The 11,617-nt window shown below is 48.7% G+C and overlaps 1 protein-coding gene across 1 annotated transcript in view; it reads right to left on the bottom strand.

Moving 5' to 3' along the window:
• Positions 1-10,780, bottom strand: part of ERCC3 (ERCC excision repair 3, TFIIH core complex helicase subunit) — a 38,042-nt gene extending 27,262 nt beyond the window's left edge. Inside the window, exons 1-8 of the mRNA XM_022590567.2 lie at positions 10,671-10,780; positions 10,099-10,304; positions 9,187-9,423; positions 7,436-7,485; positions 6,871-7,006; positions 6,530-6,694; positions 5,854-6,058; positions 4,262-4,576 (exon numbers count right to left, since the gene is read on the bottom strand). Coding sequence (XP_022446275.1) covers positions 4,262-4,576; positions 5,854-6,058; positions 6,530-6,694; positions 6,871-7,006; positions 7,436-7,485; positions 9,187-9,423; positions 10,099-10,304; positions 10,671-10,698 — 1,342 coding nt within the window. The 5' untranslated portion in view covers positions 10,699-10,780. The remainder of the gene's footprint in view (positions 1-4,261; positions 4,577-5,853; positions 6,059-6,529; positions 6,695-6,870; positions 7,007-7,435; positions 7,486-9,186; positions 9,424-10,098; positions 10,305-10,670) is intronic.
• Between the last annotated feature and the right edge of the window lie 837 nt (positions 10,781-11,617).

Below are 11,617 nucleotides of genomic sequence, written 5' to 3' on the forward strand. Positions count from 1 at the left end.
TTTCACGGCCAAGGGCCGGGGTTCAATCCCTGGTCAGGGAACTGAGATCCACAAGCCACCGTGGCACGGCCGGATTAAAAAAAAAAAAGAAATAGACCTAACAATCCGAGGGAAAGAAGGGCAGACGTCACCAAAATACAAACCAAAAACATAAGAACAGTAAAATAACAAAGGGCTGTCTAACCCCAGTAAGTGCCCAGGTCTCACAGTTTCACACACTGAAGCCTAACACAGCTTGCACACACCCCTGGAAAACAAACAAACAAAAAACCAGGGTCAGGCTTATGTCCAAGGGCTGTGCCGGCTCCAAAAGAGGGCAGCCAAGGACCCCCAGACCAGGTTCCCCACGTCAGAAGGACATGGCAGCCAAGGCAGTGGAAACCCCAAGCTACTGTGGGCTCCAGGGAGGCAGCGATGGGGCGGCCCGGGGACTGCATCAACCCGAGGGGAGCACAACGCGGGGACCCTGCCTGGACGCTCTGCAGCCAGAAACAAGCCTTCCCCGAGGCATCGGCCCTGCAAACGAGTCACGTCCCACTGCTACGTTCTCTCACAGCCGTAACAGCTGTCACGGGGGAAGAACTCACATACAACGATGTGCATGGCTCCATGAATTTTTACACAGGTACATACCTGTGGAACCACCCAGATGATGGGAGTGTTCTCAGCACCCAGAAGTCTCGCCTCTGACCCCTCTGGTCAACACCAGCACTCTCCCTCAAGGGAACCCCGATCCAACTTCAGTCATCAGAGGGGAGGTCTGCCTCCGGTCTGAAGTTCATGTAAATGGAATCACAGTACGTACTTTGCATGTGCGGCTTGTTTCGCCAGACATTATGTCGCGGTTGCCATTTGACATTTATTTGTGTGATTCTCTGACTGTCTCTCCCACTTTGTCTCCGGTGCCAAGCAGAGTGCCTGGTACTTAATGGGTTCTCAATAAATGCTTGTTAAAATAATGAAAGTGGCACAGTGCCTTGCATGCAGGAAACACCTAATATATGCAAGTACTGTAATAAGAATTTCTTATTAATATAATGACTTAATAGGCCTCCTTTTGGAAGATCTATGAAAGAACACAACAATCTTTATCTTCTGGGATAAATCTCAAAGATTCACCATCCTACCTAGTCCAAGTGGTAAATGTTTATGGCAGAATCTTACTCTGATTTGCTAGAATTCCCTATTTAACATCTGCTCTCTGGCCCAGTGAGCATGGCCATAGGGCTTATAAGGCCTGAATGCAAAATCCTTTAGAGCAGTTTGGTTTCACTCTTCTACCTAAACAGAGGCAAACTGCTCCAATGAACCAGAGGAGAGACAGACACACTTAGTGAACTGTGTGGGGTACACCTCTATATCCTCATCACCAGATAACCAACCCCAAGCCTGGCTGCCACCCTCTAAGACCTGGGGCCCAAGTTAAAGAGGAACACCAACGTATGCTAAATATATCCTCCGGCAGAAGGCCTCAAACATCCCCACGCTTCAAACACAGCCTTCAACTAAACTGCTATAAAGCAATTCCAAAGTCGTTTATAAAAAATGTTTCTCTAGATCACCAATTCCCAATCCAGTCAGACCCAATACCAACCCTCTCCTTAAAGGTTTTTTTTTTCTCTTGGTTTAGTTTTTAAATATCACACAGTAAACTGCACTTCTTCTGAGGGTGGGTGGGTGAGAGTGGTTCTACACATGTTCATACGTGTGCAGACTCGCGTAGCCACCACCACCATCATACTCGGGAGACGAACCAATCCACGACCCCAAAAGCTGCCTCGTGCTCTCCCTGTCCAGTCATACCCTCCCCGCCCCACCCTGGCACCCACCCATCTGTTCTCCGTCACTACAGTTTTGTCTTTTCAAGAATGTCCTACCAAAGGCATCACACACTCTGTAACCTCTTGGGACTGGCTGATTTCACTCAGCACGAAGCCTCTGAGACTCCTTTCCACAGAGCGTCCCAGCGGTTGAGGGGCCAGCTTGTCCATCCAGCCACTCACTGACCGTCATTTCCGTTGTTTTCTAGGTTTCGGAGATTACGACCAGAGCTGCTTCTATAAACATTCATGCACAGGTTTTTGTGTGAACCTAAGTTTTCATTTCTCTAGAATAGATGCCCAGAGTGGGACTGCTGGGTCTATATGGTAATTTTCTAATAAACTGCCAAACCTCCCCAGAGTGACTGTACATTTTGCACTTCCTCTGGCCACGTATGACAGTTCCAGCTGATCTGCACTCTTGTCAGTACTTGGTACTGTCAATGTTTTTTATTTTAGCCACTCTAATAGGTCTGTAGTGGCATCTCTTCGTGGCTTTAACCTGCATTTCCCTGGGGACTAACGCTGCAGAACATCTTTCAAGTGCTTACTGGCGTCTGTATAGTCTCTTGAGTGAAAATCTGTTCATGTCTTTTGCCCGTTCTCTAACATTTCTGCCTTTGCCTGACTGGAAGAGCAATCAAATTAACATGTCTACGGCCTAACTCCTGATCTTCTCTCTCCAAACCTGCACCTTCTAGAGTCTTCCCCATCCCAAAACCCACTCCACCCTTCTGACGGCTCAGGCCAAAAGCTGACAGTCATCCTTGATTCCTCTTTCTTTCAGAACCACATCTAACCAGCCCACTTAACCTTCACAACATAACCAGAATCAGTTTACCTTTACTCTCACTGGTCCAAGCCTCATGTTGGGATTCCACCAACTAACCTACCTAGCTGCTCTCCACCCTTGCTTCCTGCAGTCTCTTCTCAGCACAGCAGCCAGGGTGATATTTTTATAACTTTAAATCAGATAATGTCACCCCCAGCTCAAATCCCTCAAATGGCTTCTCACCCAGAGTGCAAGCCAAAGACCTCCTTCAGGTCCTACAGGATTGGCTCCAAAGCCTCTCCGACCTCAGCTTTGACCGCTCTCCTCCACGTTCCCCTCCAGCTGCAGGGCTACAGTATTGTCAGGCCATGCAAGTACTACTTCCCCACCTCAGGACTGCTTCCTTCTACCCGAGAGACCCCTCTCATCCCTACCTGGCTTGCTGTGAACATCTCTCGGTGTTTTCAGACATCCAGAGGTGTTGGAGGAGCTCTCATTACACAGAAAAAAACAGATAGAAAGGCCATTTTGACAATGTTTTGAATACTCTATGTGAAAATGCCTCTGATTTCATTTACTTCAGAGTAATCTCTAATTTACACTTCGTAATTGATCAGGGCTACCCATTAACTTGTTTTATCAAGAAAGGTTTGCCTGGGTTTCCCTGGTGGCGCAGTGGTTGAGAATCTGCCTGCTAATGCAGGGGACAAGGGTTCGAGTCCTGGTCTGGGAGGATCCCACATGCCACGGATCAACAAGGCCCGTGAGCCACAACTACTGAGCCTGCGCGTCTGGAGCCTGTGCTCCGCAACGAGAGAGGGCGTGATAGTGAGAGGCCCGCGCACCGCGATGAAGAGTGGCCCCTGCTTGCCACAACTAGAGAAGCCCTCGCACAGAAACGAAGACCCAACACAGCAAAAATATTAATTAATTAATAAACTCCTACCCCCAACATCTTCTTTAAAAAAAAAAAAAAGAAAGGTTTGCCTGGAATGCTATTCAGTAATAAAAGGAACACAGCATTGGTACGTATTACAACGTGGGTAAACCACTGTGTGAAGTGAAAGAAGTCAGATAAAAGAAAATACATGTTATGTGATTCTGTGAATATATTTCCAGAAAAGGCATGTCTCTAGAAACAGGAAGCGGTTCAGTGACTGCCTGCGGCTAAGGGTGAAAACACCGATGGTAAGCGAGTATGAGGACGATGTTCTAAAACTGGGTCATGGTGATGGTCACACCAACTCCATGTTACTAAAGATCCTGAATCGCATACTCACGATGGGTAGATTTTACGGTTTATAAATTATGTCAATATGGCTGTTTGAAAGGACTGCCGGCAATCCTTGGACTTCTATAACATATTAAGGAACAATACTTTAGTCCTCAAATAAAACGAATATTGCAAGGACTTTTTTGTGCTCCCAGTCTAGTTTTTGCATGACCGAAAAGAAAAAAAAATGGGTTAAGGGTAAGCTGAGGTGCAACAGTTGAGAGGGAGGATGGGAGAAAATATCACTTTCTAGATGACTACTCTGGGCCAGTGATTAAGGAAGCTGCCAGTGTGTACACCCACCTACCACTAAGCCCCACCCACCCACCCACCCACGCTCATGGAAATCAATCTGTCTCTACGATGAGTAGGCAGCCCAGCTCTCAGCCTGCTTACCTGGTATGGTGTGTACTTCGTCCAGGATCATGAGGCCCCACTCCTGAGTTTTGAGCCACTCCATCACCCGCTCGGCCTCCCAGGACCTTTTGGTGGTGTGGCCCAGCATGGAGTAGGTGCTGATGGCAATGGAGCAGCCTATGGGCTTGTCCTTGGCGTCGGAGGTAAAGCGGCAGATCTGGCTGTCGTCGATGGTGGACCACATCTTAAACTGGGCTTTCCACTGCTCCACAGACACAGCTGAGTTGCCCAGCACCAGGCAGCGTTTTCTGACTGTGCACGCAGCTGTCACGCCAACCAAGGACTTCCCAGCACCTACGAGAAACCAAAGGGCAATCCTACCCAAGGCCGGGTTGAAATGAGGGACAGGGACAGACAGAAAGACTTTTCAGCCCACCAATCTGGCCAAAATTATTTGTAATAATCCTCACAGCTGACACTGTTGAGGTGCTTACTGCTCCAAACCTGTTTCCTTCTTTAGAAAAAGGAGGCACACACACTTCACACACAAACGTGAGAATTAAAAGACACAAGCACCAGGCCCTATTAAAGCACTGTACGTGCATCTCATTTAAATGTTGAAAAACAACATTTGTCAAAATAAACCATAGGTAAGAGACACTCCTATTATTGCCATTTTAAACATGGGAAAACTAAAGCTGAGGGGTAAGTCACCCAAGGCCCTGGGACAGCAGTGCTGCTGGGGTACAGTGTGCCCAACACCCAGACTACCTCCGGAGGGACTCAGTAAAAGACGGCTACTATGATGACACAACAAACTGGGCTGAGCACTTGGGAATGCGGTACGTACGCTGCTACTGGCAAAGACAGAGGAAGGTGAAACTCCAGGGGCTTCTGAGTTTACTACCACCTACTGTATGAAGATCAAGATTAAAAATCAAGCTATTCCTTGAAACAGCAATTCTTCCTTTACCAGGGGTGTGCATCAAAATAACCCATGAGGCTTTAAAAAAAAAAAAAAAACTGAAGGTGCCTGCCCCTCCCCTAGAGAGTCTGCCTTCTTGAGTATGGGGTAGGCCACCAGCTGAGCCTACTGTGGCCTCTGGCCAAGAACCTAGGCCAGACCTGACACAACTTAGGACAAATGATGTTAGATGGGCGCCAAGGGGGCTGCCACAGCCCCTTCTTGGATGTGCACACTGTAATAAGAAGTCCAGGACCAAACAAAGTTTCTGTGCTAGGGAGCCTCCAAATACACACAACTTACAAGACTGAGCGTGAGGAACTCTAAGCCCAGGATGTAAACTAGCCCTTTCCCACAACACCATCCTTCCTCACTGCCCAAGACTTTATACACTGCTTAGCTGATTGGTTCACTGTCTGAGCTACCCCACCACAATGAGCTCCATGAGGTCAGGAGTGTTGTTCTATCCACCATTACATGCCCAGCGTGGAGGTCAGGGCCCTGCACACAGCAGGCACGCAAGTATTCGTCAAGTCATGAATCAGGGAGCCATGTGGCACTGGCTGTTCCCTGACCAGGTGGGATTTAGAGGAAGGCCCTCAGGGAGAGCGTAAGGCAGATCCGGACAGAGCAGCCTAGCCATCTTCTTCACTCAGGCATCACTCACCACAAGGAAGGACGATGACCCCAGAACGTGCGCGCCCATTCCCAAACATCTTCCGCAAGCTCTTCTCCTGATAAGGTCTAAGGACAGCTGTGGGTTTCAGGTCAATGTTGATGTCAGGGTTGACAGAATCATTCCGGAAGTCGTATTCTGCTAACAGAGGGTACTCCAGGTGGATGCAACGTTTCTGGAGTTCCTCAATCATTTCCTGGAAAGTGAGCATGAAGGTTTTATAATCCTGTTAACTCCAAAGTGTGCTCACAAACAGCACACATTCTAAGGAGCCTAATGATTTAAAGAAAAAAAAAAAAAAAAAAAAGGTTAGCTAGACTTTTAAATTTCAGATCTTGCTTGATGAGAGCCAGCTTAAAGCACAGACTAAGGGCCCCAAACTAAGGACATGGACAAAATTAAATCCAATCAGCCACCAAAAATGCCCCCCAGGCACTATTTCTCACATCTCCCCAGGAACTTGTGAACACTGACCCCCCCAGCCTGAAAAACAGGACACTCAGATCTAACTCCATCAGGAAGAATGGTGCTGTAGTGCACAGACACCAAAATTTGGGGACAGATGGGGATTCCTTCCTCTCACACAGGCTACAAACAGTCCATGAAGGGCTGAACCAGCTTCTGACACAGGCTTAGAGAAGCAACCAGGAGGGGTACGTTCACTAACCTGCTTGACTTCAAAAGATACTGTCTGTGTCTCTTCTTCTTCCTCCTCGTCCTTGTCCATTTGCTCATAAAAGTCAAAGAGGTCCGTGGGGATGTCAGATTTACCCTGTGGATCTGTCGCCCGGGAAGTGGATGGCCCACCGCTGCCTTCAGCACTCTTAGCGATCTGAAAGAGAAAGGCAGGATCTGGACTTGCACAAAACATTTAACCCTACTGTTACCGAGCAACAAAGCTGCAAGAAAACAAGGACTACTAGACTGCAAATGCTGGCCTAAAAGCACCTGAGAGAATTAAAATCCTAAATGCGTCCACCCCCAAGGGTGACCCAGGAGGCCACATACAGCAGATTTGCTTGTGAAAGTCTCTGTGATGAGCTCGGTTGCCTCCCCCTCAGAGTTCCTCAGGCGGCATTCCCGGATCATGGGATCCTGGAGAAGATGCTGGATGACATCAGGGTGAGAACTTTCAACGAAGTACCTGTAAGAAGGGAGGAAGGAGGTGCATACTGACCAGTACACCATTTTCAGAAGGTTCCACTGCTCACTCATAAGATGATCTGGAGATAGCGGCCTAAGGCCTCTCTCCACGCTCACCCTCCCCCAACCCTTTGCCAAATCTGAGATATGAGCTACTGGCCATGACATAGCACACGAGGGTCGCAGGCAAAGCCCCACTGTGAAGACAAACTAGCAGGGATCTGAACCCCAGCTCCACTGTTCAGGGGAATACAGTGATCAGTGAATGAATTTCCGGTTTTGGCCACATCACTTCACTTTTTCCTTTTAGCCCCTTACTCGGGGGAGTAGGTGTTAGTGCAGAGCAGACAGTCCACAAGTGTTAGCTCCTTGCCACCTGATATGCAGAGGGTGAACGTGCCTTGGATGGGCCTGTCACAGAACCCCTTACCTGTTGTGCTTCAGGACCAGCTTGACTTTCCCATAGCTGACAGTACATAACTGCAAGAAGCGACAACACCATACAGGCAAAATTAGCAATATGCACCTCACTGAGAACTCGTTCATTACTGGCACATCTTACTACCTATCAAACAAGTGAAGAGTTCATTTTACTTTAGGAAAATCCAATGTGCGATCCTAAAGGGGGTAGATCTGCCTAAATTGAGCTTTTCTATTAGCTCCTACTTTTTGAGGGCAAAACCTTCCTCTTGCCTGGCTAATTCTGATGCACATCCCTTAATCTAAAAAATGCTGCTTAGAATCTTTCTTTTATTTTCTCTTTCCCTTTCTTCTCCATTCCCAGAGCCCCATCCTAATCCAGGAGTTCATCTCATTGTACCAGTACTACCACAGATCCCAGCACAAAGCTGGTAGTTATGTGTCCACTAATTGTGAGCTGCGTAAATTAAATGTGAAGCCTCTGGCCTCCTCACCAATGTTCCTATCTCCCCAACTAGATGTAAGCCTCTTGATGGTAGAAAATCCTTCCAGGTTCCCAAAAATCTTTAGGATGGAATGCAGCAGAGATTATACAGTAGCCACGAAAATTCACAATCCAGATCTCAGGCTGCTGCCGCCTCCACTGCTGCCCTTCTGCATCCACCACTGCACTAACCAACACCCACATTCCCACAGGCAGCTCCCAACCAAGACTGAGAACAGCCAGGGTACTGAAATAGGCTCATTCTACAAGGTGCAAGCCCTTTTCCCAGGGCGCCCTTTCACATCAGAAGAAAGGAGAACTCTCTCCAGGGCTCCTGCCAGCTTCTCTGAGATTGGCTTCATTACTGTACTGGATGCCTGTGGCACTCATCTTCTGCCACTTCAGATCTGGGGGTCTGAATCTAATTCCCTGTAGATCAGCCGAGGACAACGAAAGCCACTGTCCAGCTCTTTTTAATGGTATTCACTCTCTCTCAGAACAAACCCAAGCAGGTTCAAGTGCTCGTCACATAGAACCCTATCCACTTCAAACTTTGAAGTCCTTTTTGACTTTTCCTCATGGAAGTTGTTGACTAGCGGTCTCGTACAGGTATGCAAACTTAGATGGAGTTTATCATCTGTACTAACTTGCTCAGGTTACCATATAGAACACCACAGACTGAGTTGTTTTAACAACAGAAACTTATTTCTAGAAGTCCAGGATCACGATGCCAGCCATTTCGTTTCCAGTGAATGTTCTCTTCCTGGCTTCTAGGGGGCTACCTTCTCGCTCTATGCTCACACTACGTCTTCCTTGTACAAATGAAGAGAGAAAGAGAGCACACACGCCTTCTGGTGTCTTTTCTTATAAGGACCCCACTCTTATAACCACGTTTAACTCTAATTATATCCTTACCCCAAATACAGTCACATTACGGGTTAGGTCCTCAACACACAAATTCTGGAGGGGGCACAATTCAGTCCGTAACACCATTCACTTCGGGCTATACTCCCAAATAACCCAGGCCAGAATGGGCCTGAATTAGTAACCCTGCTGTGTTAGCACCCACTGGCTAAGAGCAGCTCATGGGAAGTCTGCCCTCAGCAAAACACAATGCTGGATCCAGAGGTAATCTGGGGTAATCGGTTACTATGCTCCCCACACTGGATCTGAATGGCATTTTCATGACTGCTACAAGTTAACAATGTACAGCACCTGTCCCCACTATCACTACATTACAAAGGAGGGCAAAAGAGCCAGCCTTAGCCCCCACTTGCCTTAATAAACTGAATAATTCCATCAGGGACTCCCGTCTTGCTGAGCTTCCTGAGGTACTCAGTGATGTCACTAGTTTGCAGCCCAACGCTGACAGCCGCGTACAGGGAGTAGGCAGTTAGTTTGTACTCATGCACGTGGGTTGGTCGGCACACCGGCTCTGCAATAGCCACCAGGAAGTCTTGAGCATATTTGTAAACTGGAGAGAAGGCTTCTAAGAAGATGTGGCCATCAGGAGCCTGAGAAACACCAAATGGACACAACAGACAAGGAAACTAATGAGTTGCAGAGACGATTAGACTCTTTCCCACATCACTATCTAGAAAGGATAAGCTGCCCAGAAAGTGATCTAAAGCTAGCCAACACCAGGAATATTTTTGTAAGCACATCTTCAGCCAACTGTGGGTCCTGCTACTTTAATCGGATACAAGGAGTAGAGAGAATAGAAGAAAAGGTTTCCAAAGTCAGTAGCTGCCTCTCACGATTCTTCACAGGAAAAGCCCACCTTCCTGGCTATCCTTCTGGCTAGATTTCAAATGAATGGAGAACATTAATTACTTCAAGTTGAGCAAAAAAGTTGCCTAGCAAATATATGTCTCATTAGGTTTTTTTTTAATGGGGAATTAAAATGTTACATAATAAATGCCATTTATTCTTTAGATAAAAGTTGTTTCCAAACATGTGGCAGAACTGGAGAGGGAAAGGGGAGCAAAAGGAGGGGTTAGAGAGGAAGGAAGCCCAAGTCTAGCCAGCACATGTGTGCGAGCATATGCTCATTGCTATCTCGGCTGTTTCAAACTGTCTATGAAAATGAAAGCTCGCTGCCAGTGGGCTCTGAAGCAAAGCTCACGATCCCGCGTTCCTATTTGGGCCGCACCCACTCTTTGGCCCGGCCCCGGCTGAGGCGTGCTTACCACCCAGAGGGGCCTGGAGGTGTGGTCGTCCTTCAGCGGCATCTGCAGCCTGTAGTCCTTGGCTCCGTACTCATCCACTTTGGTGCTGGACTCATCCACCTGCTTCCCGGCCGCCGAGGGAACCGCTTCCTGAGAGTCGTTCCCAGGGGCGTCGTCTTCATCGTCTTCCTCATCCTCGTAGTGCCGCTTCTTGGACTTCTTCTTCTCTGCAGATACGAACACGGACACAGAAGTGAGCCCCGCAGGGGCCTTGCGTTCCCCCAGCACCGACTAGCCGCAGGTCGGGGGAGCCTGGCTGCAGCCGGACTTCCCCAGCGCCAAGCACCCCTAGCCCAGAGCCACTGCGCGCCGCAGGCGTCCTCTCCCTCAAACGCTGCCCACCCAGCCCAGGGGGCAGGGCTGCCCGGAGGTCAGGGGTCGCACCCCCTCCCAGCGGCCTGTCGGGACAGTATGTGACGACGGCGAGCGACTCTGGGGTCGACCGCCGCCGAGAAACCCTGAGCAGCTACCACACAGGATGATAGGGACGGCAGGTGCAGGCAGCCCCGAAACGCGCCTACGCCACGTCTCACCGCGGTCCGCCCGGTCCCTTTTGCCCATGTCGGCGTCCGCAGCAAACAACCCGTACCGCCGAGGAACCCCGGAGACGGCTCTCTGTGGAACTTCCGGTTCACACCGGAAGTTCTTCAGGCCACCGCACAGGAAGTCCCGCCTCTGGGCGCTCGGGCGAGGCGTTGGCGGTTGAACCCGCAGCTGAGCGGTCCGCTGACCGTACCCGGGTGCAGGCCCTTTCTCCCCATTTTTTTCTCCTAGTCAGTGAAGTATTTTTTCAGTACCTGTTAACGATCGTTCAGGCACTGTTGTTTTAGCCCCTGGGGCAGGATAGTGAACAGAGCGAAGGCGTTGGCATCTTGGAACAGAGAGACGTGGGTCGTAAACAAATGTGTTAAGCGCTCTAAGGAAGAAATAAAACAGAGCCCAGAATGGCAGGCAGTGCTGTCCCAGAATATCTCGCTGAAGGGGTGTTATTTGAGAAAAAGGTCATGAAAGTGAGATGATGTCCTATGTAAATACAAGGAAGGAGCAGTGTGGGTCTAGGGGCCGGCCGACACAGGTTTGGCGTTTAAGGGGAGCTGAGAGGGGGAGCAGTATGGCTATAAGAGATGGGAGACGGTCCAGGACATAGAGAGCAGTGATTCTCAAAATGGGGTCCCCTGGCTGCATCGACATTATATGGAAACTAGTTAAAACTGATGGGAAAGGCACAAACGCAAAATATCTAAGTCATAAAATTTTGCAGGCAGGCGCAACCATCCTGCCCTCCAGAAGACTGTGATGCTCAACTCTGAGAACAACTAATGTAGAGCTGTGTAGGTCATTGCAAAAACTTTGGATTTTATTATGAAATGAGAAGCTACTGGAGAGGTTTGAGCAGAGAAATGACAATCTGATTTCGTATTAAAGGATCACTCTGCACTGGCTGCTGTGTTGAAGATGGACTTTGCAAGGTCAAGGGCAG

Source organism: Delphinapterus leucas, chromosome 8 (genome assembly GCF_059928025.1).
Source record: "Delphinapterus leucas isolate spDelLeu-1000000601 "Yukka" chromosome 8, BTC_Dleu_Yukka2, whole genome shotgun sequence".
Taxonomy (NCBI): domain Eukaryota; kingdom Metazoa; phylum Chordata; class Mammalia; order Artiodactyla; family Monodontidae; genus Delphinapterus; species Delphinapterus leucas.